At 57.5% G+C, this 13,150-nt stretch overlaps 1 protein-coding gene across 1 annotated transcript in view; it reads right to left on the reverse strand.

Moving 5' to 3' along the window:
• Positions 1 to 5,114: 5,114 nt before the first annotated feature.
• CARHSP1 (calcium regulated heat stable protein 1) overlaps positions 5,115 to 13,150 on the reverse strand; it is a 10,484-nt gene continuing 2,448 nt past the window's right edge. Inside the window, exons 2-4 of the mRNA XM_007469931.1 lie at positions 7,962 to 8,126; positions 7,155 to 7,277; positions 5,115 to 5,490 (exon numbers count right to left, since the gene is read on the reverse strand). Of these exons, the coding sequence (XP_007469993.1) occupies positions 5,328 to 5,490; positions 7,155 to 7,277; positions 7,962 to 8,119 (444 nt within the window). The 5' untranslated portion in view covers positions 8,120 to 8,126 and the 3' untranslated portion in view covers positions 5,115 to 5,327. The remainder of the gene's footprint in view (positions 5,491 to 7,154; positions 7,278 to 7,961; positions 8,127 to 13,150) is intronic.

A 13,150-nucleotide genomic window follows, 5' to 3' on the forward strand; every position in this document is an offset into this window, starting at 1 on the left:
CCATCCCTCTCCCCATGGGAGGGGGGTCCCACCACGCCCACCCCCAGCCCACTGTACAGTTGTCACTCGGCTCCTCACTCGGCAGGGAAATGGCCCTCCGCCTCCAGTGCTAGAAGCAGCCAGAAGGGAGAAGAAAAGGCTTGTCAAGAATGGTTCAAAGGACTGTCCCCAAAAGAGGGTTTTGTCCCCACCCCGAGTCTCAGGACCCCCAGCCCTGCCCTGATACGTGCAATCACAGTACACCTGGGGTTTTTTTGTTTTTAAACTTTCCCATCATTCTAGAATGATGCAGGAAGAACGAGTGTGCCTGGACCCTCCCTCTTTCCTCATGGGTCTTGTGGAAAATGTAACAGATATTCACGTTGGGACCCTCTGCATCAGTGCCAGGAGGGGGGCTTTGGTGATGAGAAAGAAAGGACAAGATGTTTACAATGATCTGACCCTGGGACGTGGTTCAAAACACTTCCAGAAATGAAGCTCCCCCGTGAGAGCGCTGGCCGAGTGACCACTGACCCCAGGGACTTTGCACCTAGCTGGCCCAGGAAGCAGGGGTAGCTCTGTATCCACTACACTTTGAAGAGCCCGCTGGTTTCCTAGCCATTGGGACAGAGGCAGTGGAGCCAACAACCCCGCCGAGAACTGGCACATGGCCCTCCTGGGACGCAGCTCCGAGCCCAGGCCCAGAGACTAACTGAGGCGGTCACACTTCACCCAAAGAACCTCCTCCTGCTGTCCCCAGGGCCTGTTTGCCCTAGTTCCTCAGGGATCAGGGGAGAGCCTGAACTAACATCAGGAGCTGTACCGTTTCTCTGCCGATGTTTGAATAATAAGCCCATCCACCCAGGCCCTCAGAGCTGCTGTGGTCGGGTCTGCAACCCTCACTCCTCCCTCCCGCCTTCTGCAAGTTCCTTGTATAACTGGAAGGCAGCTCGGAGCCTCGTCCACAACACAGAACACGGAAGAGAGCTTTCCAAGAAAACGGTTGCTGTGTCGATTTTGAGCATCTTCCTCCACAGACCAGTGTCAGGGCTGGCGTCAGTCCAGGCATGGCCTCTGCTGGGGGCTTGCAGACCTGAATCTGAAGTGGGGTTTACAGAGGTGCTCTGAGCAGCCCACCTCTCTGCCCCCACCAGGTACCTTCATCACAGAGGAACCTGGTTCCCCCCAACCCTCCCCCAGCCCGGCTTGTCTCAGCTCAGGATCAGCGCCAGGCTGCGAGGTCAGCCCCCTCACCTGCCCAGGGCCACACACTGGGGTGACGGTTCTCACTGGTTCCCAGGACTCTGCCATCCTGTGGCATCCTTCCTGGCTGAATTTTACACAATACTGTAATCTTTCAAAATGAAGAGTAGCAAATTAAAGTGATTTTATTGTTTCCTATTTTTCATTCTGATTACTGTTTTCTCCTCGAGTTAAGTGAGTTGGTATCTTCTCAGATTCTGGGGGAAGAGCTCAGCCTTCTTGGACCTGAGGGGCCACTCGTTGCGACGCTGACGTTCCCATGATGTTGGGGGTTGCACTTTCCAGCTGGCATCGACCCACCCTCCAGGCTTTTCTGCCCACTGGGTAAGGATCCAGTATTCCGTAGAAGTTTCCTTATATATCAAAACGAGACAACTGAGTCTTACTCAGACTTGTCCCAACTTTCATAAGGTGAAGGGTGTGCCGTTTCTCCACCCTGCAGAGGGCTGCCCTGGGTAGGTACCCCGAGGCCATCAGGCTGGGCACCCTCCCCTACACTGTCACAATTCCCTCAACCTGCCTCCCCACCTCCAACGACTTCAGACTTTGCGCCATCCTTCCCCTGCTGCTGTAGTCTTATTCCGGTCCAAGCTCCCCGGCCATGTATCCCACCTCTTCTCTCTTTAGGTATTCCCCAGCACCCGCCCCCCTCCCCGAGGGCCTCCGCAGCTGGGCTCCGTGGTGGGGGCATCAGGTAATAGTAGGTAAGTAACATGCAGGCAGCAGCAGCTGATGCCTTACACGTGCTCGCAAAGCAGCAGCTTCTGTCGTTGGCAGGTAAGAGCCGGCTGCCAGGATTCAGATCCTGGTTCAGCTGCTGCTGACTGGCTGTGTGATGGAGGACGAGTTCACCCCAGCCTCAGTTTGATCATCTGTCGAATGGGATTATAGTCCCTACCACACATGTAACTTAACCGCGTTAACTTCAGTGAAGCACTTAGAACAGTGTGAGCTATCGCTAACTTAATCATCCCCAGAAGCCCTGTAAGACTGGACTGTCAACCCTGCGTGACAAACGAGGATAAGTCATTCCCTCAGCCTTCTGCGGTTCCAGGGCGGTAGACAACATCACAAGAAATGTAAACACGGTAGCTAAATGCTGAGCAAGAGGGAAGCAAAGAGGTTGCCCCAGGTCAGCGTGGGGCTGTTAAGAAAGCTTCCTCCTCCCCTTCCCCACCCCCTGCACCCACCCCCTGCACTGCAGAAGCTGACCAGGTATATAGCCCCAGGCTCTAGGGCTTAAGAAGCCTCAAGGGAAAGACCAATAGCAGCTCCTGGCCGCTGGAAGGCACTTATAAAGCTCAGGGAGGAGCCTGAGTTCGATCCTGAGGGAGGGGCCGGGGGAGGCCCATCTGTGTGACATCGGTAGGTCTGTCTAGCTTTCGGGCAGGGAGTGACTGGAGGACCAGCAAGAAACAAGTTTGGCAGACATTTGGGTGAGGCGAAGGTGGCCTGGGTGGCCCTGAATCACTTCCTGAGGGCTGCTTCCCTCTCCTGCCCAGACAGGGCCAACTCGGCCAGGCCTCCAGGCTCCCTTCCACATCTGCCCACCCTCCCCGCCCCCCTCACCCTGGCTTCCACCAAACCCACCCTCCCTCCCTCGAGCAGCATGGCACCACCACATGTGTTTGGGGTTCAATGCTTACTCCGGCCTTTCCCTAATCAGGTTCGATGGGCTGGTTATAATTTGTCCTAATGCACTCTGAAAATCTGTATATTTTTACAATGAAGATGTTCACCTCTGCATGCCCAAAGCCATTGTCTACCTCCCGAGGGAAACGCTGGCCAAGGAGGACCTTCGCAGCCTCTTGTGCCCCCTGCATCTCCCTGCTGCACTCCTGGAAACCAAGAACCTGGGCTGCCTCCCCTCCCACTTCCCAACTTCCCTCTGTCTGGACTGCCCTTGGCCAGACTGCTTCTGCTCATACAGTACCAATTTAAATGCATCAGCAGCACGTTTATCCACAGCTGACCACGTAAGTGGCATTTTCTACTGTCACGAAGCCACATCCCACTGCTAAGCTTGCCTACGCACGAGGATGATGATTAAGGAAGAAGGGATGATCCCATTTTCTTATTCATCCCCCAAAAGACCAGACTGCAAAGTAGAATGACTGTCAGCCTCCTCTGGGGAGACGCCCTTACCTGCTGGCTTCAAGGAAAAGCTCCCTGGCAACCAGATTCCCATTAACACATAACGCAGAGCCTCACGCAAAACAGACTTTACTGAGAGAAGGATGCTGGTGGGAGGAGACCTGCGGTCAGGAATCCGGATTCTGTGCCCAGCTCCGTCGCCAACGCCGTCCACCCTCCCAGAGCATCCGGAGTTTCTGTAACCTGAGACTCTGTGCTTGAGTGGGGAAGGGTCCCTTCCAGCTCTGACTGAGAAAGATGTGTCACCAGGAAGGACAGAGCAAGAGCCATTTACAAAGGAGTCTACACTGCGAGAGCCCAAAGTTTAGCTCAGAAGAGCAGATCCAACTCCCAGCCCGCTCGCGGGCTGGCAGGTCACAAGGAACCCCAACCATGTGCCAAGGTGAGGACAGGGCAGTGGAGGCACCTGCAGCCACCTGGGGACAGACCATCCAAGGCTGGAGGGGAGAAGGCCACCGAGGGGCAGCAGAAGGCAGAGGCAGGAGGACGCTTCGAGGGGCGCACGACAGGCCAGGAAATAGGATCAACTTCCTTAACTACGATGTTTCACTGCATACTGGTAACCAACACACTTACTTGCCTATTTAAAACAACTCCAGTGGTCATTTTGTGATGTATGAAAATATCAAATCACTGTGTTGTGCACAGGGAACTAACATAGTGTTGTAGGTCAGTTATACTTCACACACACACACACACACACACACACACACACACACACACACACACACACGCACACCAACTCCACCAGTCCTCAGCAAAATAGTTCTGGCCTTCCACCCCCTTGCAGAAATTTCCAGATTTAAGACACTGGATTAGGCCGTCATTGTCTTTCAAGGGCTCGCCTCCCTGCACTGACAAATGGACACTTGACTACATACAGGCCACATATTTCAAGACGTATTTCCCAGCTATTGCTATTTTTAAAACACAACTAAAGCCACACCAAACCACAGCAAAGAAAATCCTAAGGATCTGTTTACTGGAAATATCTACAAAGGTTTGCAATGTCGGCAGCGAAGTGCAGAGCTGGCTCTGGTGAGAACTTCAGTTATGAAATAAAAAAAAGAAAATCCTAAGCAGTTCTTCACACCAGTTTTCCAGAAAACCCCACCAAAGGTGTATTTCCCCTTCAACTTCTGACTTTACCAAGCTGTCAGGAAGCAAACCACCTGCTCTTTTCTAGATGGATCCGGAGAAAGGTCTGGTCTTAAACAAAGAGCCTCCCCTCTCCACACTCCCCTCTCCCACCGCTGTCCCCACTCCCACCCACCACCTCAGGCTGCTGAGCCAGGATCACTCAACCTGAAGGCGGACAGAAAGGACCAGTCTTCGAAGAGAGTTAGGATTCGCCTCTGAGCGTGTCCCTGCCAGGTGGAGGACTCCGGGCTCCCAGACACCCAGCTGTGACACCTCCCGCTGCAAAGGTACCAACCTCCCCCCACTCCCCGCCCCTCCCAGCCCCCTGAACAACCAGCTGAGAACCAGAAAGAAAAGCCTGCTCTGCCCAGGGCAGAGGAGAGACACGAGGGGGCCGCTTGGGCGGGAATTCCTCCCGGGAAAACACGCAGGGCCTATGTCACTACCCAGAGGGCCAGATTTGGGGATTTTGAGCCTTCCTCCAGGGATGAGGGGCTGTGGGCTGGGGAAGACCACCCGACCCAGTCCCAGGTGGGGCTCGGACAGACCCTCCACTCAGCCACTAGCGGGCGCCTCTCCTTTTTCAATGCTTTTAATGCTTTTCAGATGGTGAGAGGCTGTGCTGGTGGCCGAGAGCACCCCACACCCCTTCCTTCAGGAGACACTTGAAAGGGACCACGCTCCCCCCTTGAAGCCCCATCTCAAGTGGTAGAATGTCCTCTCCAGTTTGGTCCTGCCTCCGGCCCCAGAGTCTCCCCCAAGCCCTGGGGAAGGGGCGCCTCTGGCCTCTCCTAGGAGCTGACGATGTGGCCGGACCAGGTCTCGTGCTTGGTGCCCGGCGCCAAGTGGGTGATGACCACCTCCACGGCCTGCAGCTTCTCGTTCTTGGGCGGGATGGAGCACATCTTATAGGTGACCTCATCGCCTTCCACGGGGACGTACTCCCCCTCCACACTGTGGGGCGGGGAGAGAGCACTCAGGGCTGGCACTCAGAGAAGCCAGGACACCAGCCCTCGCAGAGGAACTGCCGCCCTGCCCTGCCACCAGGGGGCACCACCATGGCCCTCTGGTCGTGGCTGAGGAGCCCCACACCCAATCAGCTCCTTCCCTGGGACCTCGGTTGCTGAGACAGAGATGGAGCCCCACCCCCTGGGGATGCTCACATGGCATGTTAAACGAGGGCACCATGGGCCTGATGGAAGGAACAGCGGGGAAAGGCAGTCTGAGCCCGAGTTGGGGGATGGCCCGGGTGAGCGTTTCCTGAGCAGCACCCCGACCCCCTGCCCCGTCCAGGAGTCTCAGAAACCAGGCTACACCTCTGCTGTTCAACTCCTCAGAACACCAGTGAGCTTTCCAGAAAGTCCGTTTCCCTTACTTTCTATGGGACATGAGTCACCATCTCACCCGTGATAGGGAGGTGCCCAGCTTGATGTCCCCTTGATGAGACCCCAGGAGGAAAATCCCCTTCAGATCCTGAGCACCAAGACCAGCCAGCTCCCCCAGAACTGGTTTGCCTTGACTGAAGAATAACATCGCAGATGGTGCTGCCCTCTTTGATTTGGCCCACAGGAAGCTCAGGAATAAACATGTAGCCCACTTCTAGCAGTGGAACTAGGCATCACAGTACCCCCATCTTTCTTATCTGCCCCGCAACCCCATGCTTTCCTTTCTAATTTTTTTGGTGCACTGTGTGTATCCTTGTCAACCACTACAAATCCTTTCTGGAAAGAGGCAATGTGGAGATACATGTCTACATCCACATATGATTCATACATACGTGGAAGGCATTGCTCTAGCGTCATCCCCATGTCTACGCTGTACGGGGGTCTATTGAAGACCCGGCGTGTAAGAATGTTGGGGGAGGGTCAGAAGGGATAACTCTCCCATCCCAGCAGACATGTGCAACAGGATCCTAATTTCAAAAACATGGTTTCTATGTAGACAAGGTCTGCTGTGTGGGGTAAGGACTTTGCCTGCCACAGTTGGAAAGACTGGGGAGCTGCCGCTGAGGTCAAGGGTTGGGGTGCGGGTCGGGGTGCCAATCGGATCCCCACAGATCTGCAGGCTGCTGGACGCCTTCCAGCCCCAAGACCAAGGACATGTGGGCTCCACCCTGGGTGCCCCCCACCGCCCGCCCCAGGGTTTCCAGACACTCAGGAAGGAAGGACGTCAGTGAGCAAGTGGCAGGAGAAAGGGTCCAGCCCCAAACTTCCTTCCTGGAGCAGAGCGCAGGCAGCCCCATGCCTCACCAGGCTGCTACCCCCAAGGAAGTACAGGAGCCCAGCCGCCAGGCGAAACACAGCTCCCCAGACTCACAGGGACGCCCCTCCCCACCCACCAGACCCACACAGGCACTCAGACCCACCCCAAGCAGATCTCAACTCACACACGCGCACACGCAGTCGCCTGCAGCCTGACACACTGCCACCACCACCACGGGCTCACGACCCCACCGCTGAACACTGTCACACACAGATCACAAGCAGAGTCGCACACACCTGGCTGCACAACCATCATCATAGCCGGTGCCCAGCAGAGTCACACGCTCTCCCTGCCTCCTCGGGGCCACGGCAGCACCCACCCCAGACCCAGCCCACCCAGACTGGCTGCTGACTTACTCGGAGATGTGCAGGAAGATGTCAGGGCCACCGTCGGCAGGGGTAATGAAGCCGTGGCCCTTGGACCGACAGAAGCATTTGCAGACTCCCCTGTAGATAGGGCCCTGTGAAGCCCGCACCGTCCTGCCAGCGAGAGGAGAAAGCGTGAGCAGCCCCCGCCAGCCCTCCAGAACAGCCCCCGGCTTCCCGGGCACACCCAGCTCATCCCAGTGCCTACCCACGCTGTGCCCCAGGGAGTCCTGGCCAGGGCCACCACGTACAGCTGTACAGGTTGTGCACTGCACAACTCTGGGAGCCATTCACAGAGACCCTGGTGACAATGACTCTCTGAATGAGGCTGGCAGAGTTTTCTCGGGCCTCAGTTTCCCCCTCTGACTAAAAGCTCTCTGCGCATCCCTCCCTACGAAGGCTATTAGCAGCAGCAGCTAGCACCAGCCTCCACTCATTGGCCTGAGCTCTGCATCTCCCAGGCACCGTGTGGGTCCCCTGCGGCACCGTGGCCACCCTGCTACTGTCCCCCTTTTGCAGCCAATGAAGTCAAGAGCTCACGAGGGAAGAGGCCTGTGTGTCGTTAAAGCCTGATGATTTAAGACCCCAGCGATTTCCCACCCCTGGCCATCCCCAGTCCTTGCCCCCAGCTCGTGACAGCCTCAAGTGGGCCTGGAGCAGCGCCGTATAGTTTATGAGGTGCCTGCCCAGTTTCTCACCATCAGCCCTTTCCCAACCCCGAGTCTCCCATCTGACAGACAGGGACGTGAGGCTCTCTGGACCCCGCAGGCGACCTGTCTCAGGAAGCCTGACACTCACGCTGAGAAGGTCCTTGTCCGGCGAGTGGGCAGTGGGCTCGGGACCACGTTGCCCCGAAGCGGGGATGGTGAGCGATCTCGGGCCTGTTGGGTATCCAGCAGCCCGGCCGAGGACTGGTGGGCGGGGTGCTGTGATGGGGGAGGAGGCTCAGATGACATGGCCGACCTGGAGAGGGACAGGAGCTCTCAGGGGCTCACGCCTTGCAAGGAGGGGCCCCCCGATGCCTCCCCACCCCAGCGTCTGCCATCTGAGACTCATTCCTCCGGCTGTGGAATGCAGACTCGAGGCTCACTCAGCGTGGAGGTCACCTGCTCCAGAAACACACCCGGCTCACTCCAGCCGGGGCAGGCGCCTGGTCTGGGCTCCTGCAGCTGCCGTGGGCCTCCCGCTATCATTGCTCTCTACAGAAATGCCAGGTCGCATCACTGATAAGGACACCATTGGCCCCCTCTATGTTCCCAGTGCCCAGCACAGACCCTGGCACACGCCGGGCCAGGCGTGGTAAATCCTTGTGAAAGGAAGGAAAGGAGGGAGGGCGGGAGCAGGGAGGCAGGCAGGCAGGGCGGGCGGGGATGCTTCAATGCCAACCACCTAGATGAGGACTCCAGCCACTCATCAGACATTTCCTGGCCCCGGCTAAGTGCCGGACACTGTGGGGAACACAGAGGCAAAAAAGGGACCAACACTCAAGTGTTCCTCCAGGAAACTCCGGGACACAAACCAAAGAAGGCTCAGACCCCAAGTCAGGCCTGCATTCAGGAGAGGGAAGCCCGGCAGGTAAGTGCGTGGGACCCTGAGGGGCAGGGGCATTTCAAAGGCAGCATCTCCACCAGGCCCCTTACTCAGATCCAGGCCTTAATTTCCACACAGCCTGAGTATCCAATTGCTGCTAAGAAATCGAATTCCCTCCGTGACCCCCTAACATGCATCAGAGGCCGGGGGCAGACCCAGCTGGAGGGGCCGGGGGGAGCGGACACCATAGTCCCTGCCTCGCTCTGGCAACTGTGTCAAGAGCAGCACGTGGCCGCTGTACCCAACACACTGGCGGCCTTGCCTCAAGGCCATGAGGAAAGAGCAAAGCCCAGGAGCCAAAGGACCTTGGCTGAGTCCTTTCCCCTCTCTGGGATCAATTTTCCCATCTGCACAGTGGGGCAGCTGGGTGGGCATCACTCAGCACCTGCTCAGGGAGGGGGATGGGGACTAAAGGTGGAGCAGAGCCGGGCCCTGTGGCCCCAGAACAGCAGAGGAGGCCAACTCAGACATCACGCCCGTTCACAGGGCAGCCCTGCTGGGTTCTGTGTGGTTCACATGGGGTTTTCAATTTTAAAATATGTGCTATCTTTTAAACATCCCAGGAGTTTGCCCCAAAATCTAGGTTTCCAACTAGTTTGAAAAAACTAGCAGCTCTGACAGCCTGGAGCCTCCAGTCCACCAGCCCTGCCCCATGCATGCCTGGTCTATAGCAATTACGCAGCCCCAGGGCACCAGTTTTTAACCTGCATCCTCCAGGGAAAGGGCCACCTCCTTCCCCCAAAGGACGAAACCTCTTCCTCCACTGTCCCCACAGTCCCCCCGCAGACCCCCACACTCCCCTTTCAGGACTCGCTCCCTCTGGCTGGGATGGGAGAGGGCCGCCTGGCTTCCCTGGGGAAGTGACATAGCTACCTCCTGACCCTTCTCTCAGCTGCAGCTGCAGCCAGCCCAGAAAGGCCCCGGCTCCTTGGCCGGGGGTCAGGGCTCCAGCATGACCCACCAGTACAGGTCATAGAGTCCTAGAATGTTCAATGCCTGGGGTTCTGGGAAGGGGGCCAGCCCAGAGAAGGGAAAGCCCCACCCAGGACAGCAGGTGGGACCACTGCGTCCTGGTGACACCAGGGTGAGGCGGGGAAGTTCCCTCCCCCGCATCCACAATCTCCCTCTTTCCCCTGGTGTCAGGCACATCTGACTTCAAATCCCACCCTGCCGGCTGTGTGATCTTGGGCAAGTTACTTAACCTCTCTGGACCTTGGTTTCTGCATGAGGAAAATGGGGATTTTAATAGTTCTGACTTCACACCATTGTCATGAAGTTGAAATGAAACAATACATGTTAGGCACTCTGCATACCCTCCAGCCAGAACAAGTGAGCATTAAGTGTCAGCTACGATTGTTGTTATAACTGTCATCATAAAGTCATTCAACAGATATGTGCCCAGTGTCAGGCCCTGTTCATGGCACTAGAGACACGGCTGAATCTGGAGCCAGAGAAGAAACAGGTCAATAAATATATAAACAAAATCATTACAGGTGGTTCCCTGGTGGCCTAGTGGTTAGGATTCCAGGCTTTCATTGCCATGGTCCAGGTTCAATCCCTGGTAGGGGAACTGAGATCCCACAAGCTGCGTGGTGTGGCCAAAAAATAAATAACCATTACAGACTGCTGAAAGGGCTGATAAGAAATACACAGAGGGACATAAAAAGTAGCAGGGTTGGGGTGCCACTCTAATGAGGGTGCAGGCTGGGTCCCGGACAGTAAGAAAGAGTGGACCATTTACAAAACAGAGGGAGGCTCTTCCAGGTGTGGGGAAACAGCCTGTGCAAAGGCCCTGAGGTTGGCAAGGGCAGGTGTGACTGAAGGCCAGCAAGGAGACGGTGTGGGGGGCGCCCCACTGGGGAAGGAGGGGTGAGAGGCAGGTTGGGTCGGAGGGCATCACCATCATCCCCATGTGTCTTCATGCTTCACATCCATGTCTGTCTGACTGTCCCCATGTCCCCTGCCAGGGCTACCACCCCCTGGGTTAATGAAGCAGGCCCAAACTGGGGCCCCCCGTCTCTCTCCACCCCAGCCCCCTTGACTCCCCTAGTATACCCAGTCCAGCAGAGATGCTGATGGAAGCCCACCGTCTTGAGCGGGGAGGAACCTGAAGGCAGCATGGAGTCCCTCCACATCCTAGGGCCCTGCACTGGGGATGGGACAGAGCAGGGTCTTAACCAGCATTAGGACCCGAAGCCGCCACTGGAGTTCATGTGTACTTGTGTGCTCGGTGCCTTGCACAGTCGAGCAGCAGCAGGGGGCTCCACGCATGCGCACCTGGCAGTGGGAGAAACTGAGGCATGGGGGGCACCAGAGCCTCCCGGAGTGGGGACGGGAAGGTAAGTGCCGGCCTGGGAGACTCAGGAGCCTTAACCACCACCCTGCCCGCCTCCCCTGGGCCATCAGAGCTGAAAGCAGCTGGGGCAGCTGGAGCAGGCCTGGACAAGAGCCAGCCTGCCCCCAGGGGCCTGCGTGGGGAGGGGGAGCGGCAGCGGCATGGGGGAGGGGGCAGGGAGAAGGAGTGCACGGCCTCTGTGTGGGGAGGCCTGGGTTAAAGTCCAGCTGTAAGGAAAACAGCTGGGGGGAGGGGGGAGCCAGTAGCCCAGGAGCCAGCTCTGGGGCCTGCTGCTGCCCTCCAACACACAGATGGTGGGTGTGCAGCAGTCACCCCCCCACACCCTCATCCCCACCCACCGGTGCTTCCAACCAGCAACTGCTCTCCCAGCAACACCAGGGGAGCCTTGGAACTGACCCTGGAGGAGGCAGGGCCCACCCGCTGCCACTAGCCCCCCTCCTGGACCCCCTCAACTCCCTACAGCTGCAGGGCATTTGCGAACAGGCAACCGAGGCTCAGTCTGCAAGGAGGCTCTAGGCCAGACCTGGGACGGGCCTCAGGGCTGCAGCAAACTCAGAGGGAATGTCATGCCCAAGGCATGCCACGGCTGCTGAGCTGTGTGCACACACCTGTGTGTGTGCATGTGCGTAAATGCGTATGGCTGTGTGTGCACAGGATTGTATGGGCGTGTTTGGCTCTGCTCACATGTGTGGTGTGTGTGTGCACGTGTGTCTGAAGCCAGGCGCACACGTGGATGCACACCTGTCACTGCCTGTGTGTGCACACTAGTGGACGGGGCGAGGCCACCCCACCCCTGGCACCAGCAGGGCCTTTACCCTGGGAAAGGGCAGGAAGGGGGCCTCAGCCCAAAATAGCCTGGGAATTTTCCACAGGCCCTGCACGTCCTCCTGGAAGGTTCAGAGAGCAGCTGGGCACCAGGCTCCGGTCTTCCTGACCCCTCTTCCACCCACCCACATATCAAGGGACTGGGGACCCAATCCTGCAGAGCCCCTGCTAACCCCCTCCCCTCCTGCCCTCTCGGCGGCCTCAGACCCCACCAATCCCACCAATCGTATCAAGGACAAGTCTGTCTTGAGCCAAGTAGCCAGTTGCTGACTCCAGGGAGGGGATCCTTGGCAGTGCTATCGGTCATTTACACTTTAGTGAGAAGGAGTTTGCAGTTCATTCCACAATGCTCCATTCTTGGTAGCTTTCAGACGCTTGAGGGCAGGGAGATGGAGGGGAAAGAGCGGAGTTCAAGTTGGGAGCTTCATTCTCAGTATGGTTCTCAGCAAAGCCAGATCTCTCCAAGCCTACTCTGAAAAATGGGGTGTCGAGCCTTCCATGGGTTTCTGGATGGGGGAGGCCAGGGCTGGGCACCATGTTCAGACACCTCCCAGCCCCAGGGCCAGGCCACTGCTGGCAGGTGGGGATGACTACTAGCCTGCATGAAGGGAACAGGACAGGGCACTGGAGAGAGTCGGTGCTAAAATGGAGATTCTGAAGATGGGGGCGGAGTCCCAGATTCTGCATTTCTAAGGAGTTCCCCCCAGCAAGGTAGATGCTGGTCAACCAACACAGAGTAGTACACACACAAGAGTAGTGCGGGTTACCGGGTTATCGGCCTTGCCCACCTCTCAATCAGCATAAGAGGGTGGAAGGGAAATATTTTTTTTTTGGGGGGGGGCTCTAGATGAGTCACAAAGTCACCTTAGTACACCCAGGTTCCTCGTCTGTAAGCTGAGGCAGCAGAGACGCCTCCCTTCCCTTCTCAGCCTCCAGCCCAGCTAAGCCCCAGCCCCGCAGAACCAAGGGCACGTGGGCCGAGGGGCTGGGTGAGCCAGCGGAGGCTGTACAGTGAGGTCCCAGGAAGCAGGAGAGGCCCATGAGGAGCCCGAGGCGGGCTTGGGCCACATTCCCCTCCATTGTTCGGGGGAGACTGGGGCTCAGGCGAGGGAGGCGGGGAATAGAGCGAGGATAGAGGGGAGGGGGAAAGGGAGGGGGCGGGGACTCAAGGGGCGGGGATTCAGAGAGGGCCGAGGCCAAGGGGCGGGGCGGGGGG

Source organism: Lipotes vexillifer, unplaced genomic scaffold (genome assembly GCF_000442215.2).
Source record: "Lipotes vexillifer unplaced genomic scaffold, Lipotes_vexillifer_v1.1 scaffold1120, whole genome shotgun sequence".
Taxonomy (NCBI): domain Eukaryota; kingdom Metazoa; phylum Chordata; class Mammalia; order Artiodactyla; family Lipotidae; genus Lipotes; species Lipotes vexillifer.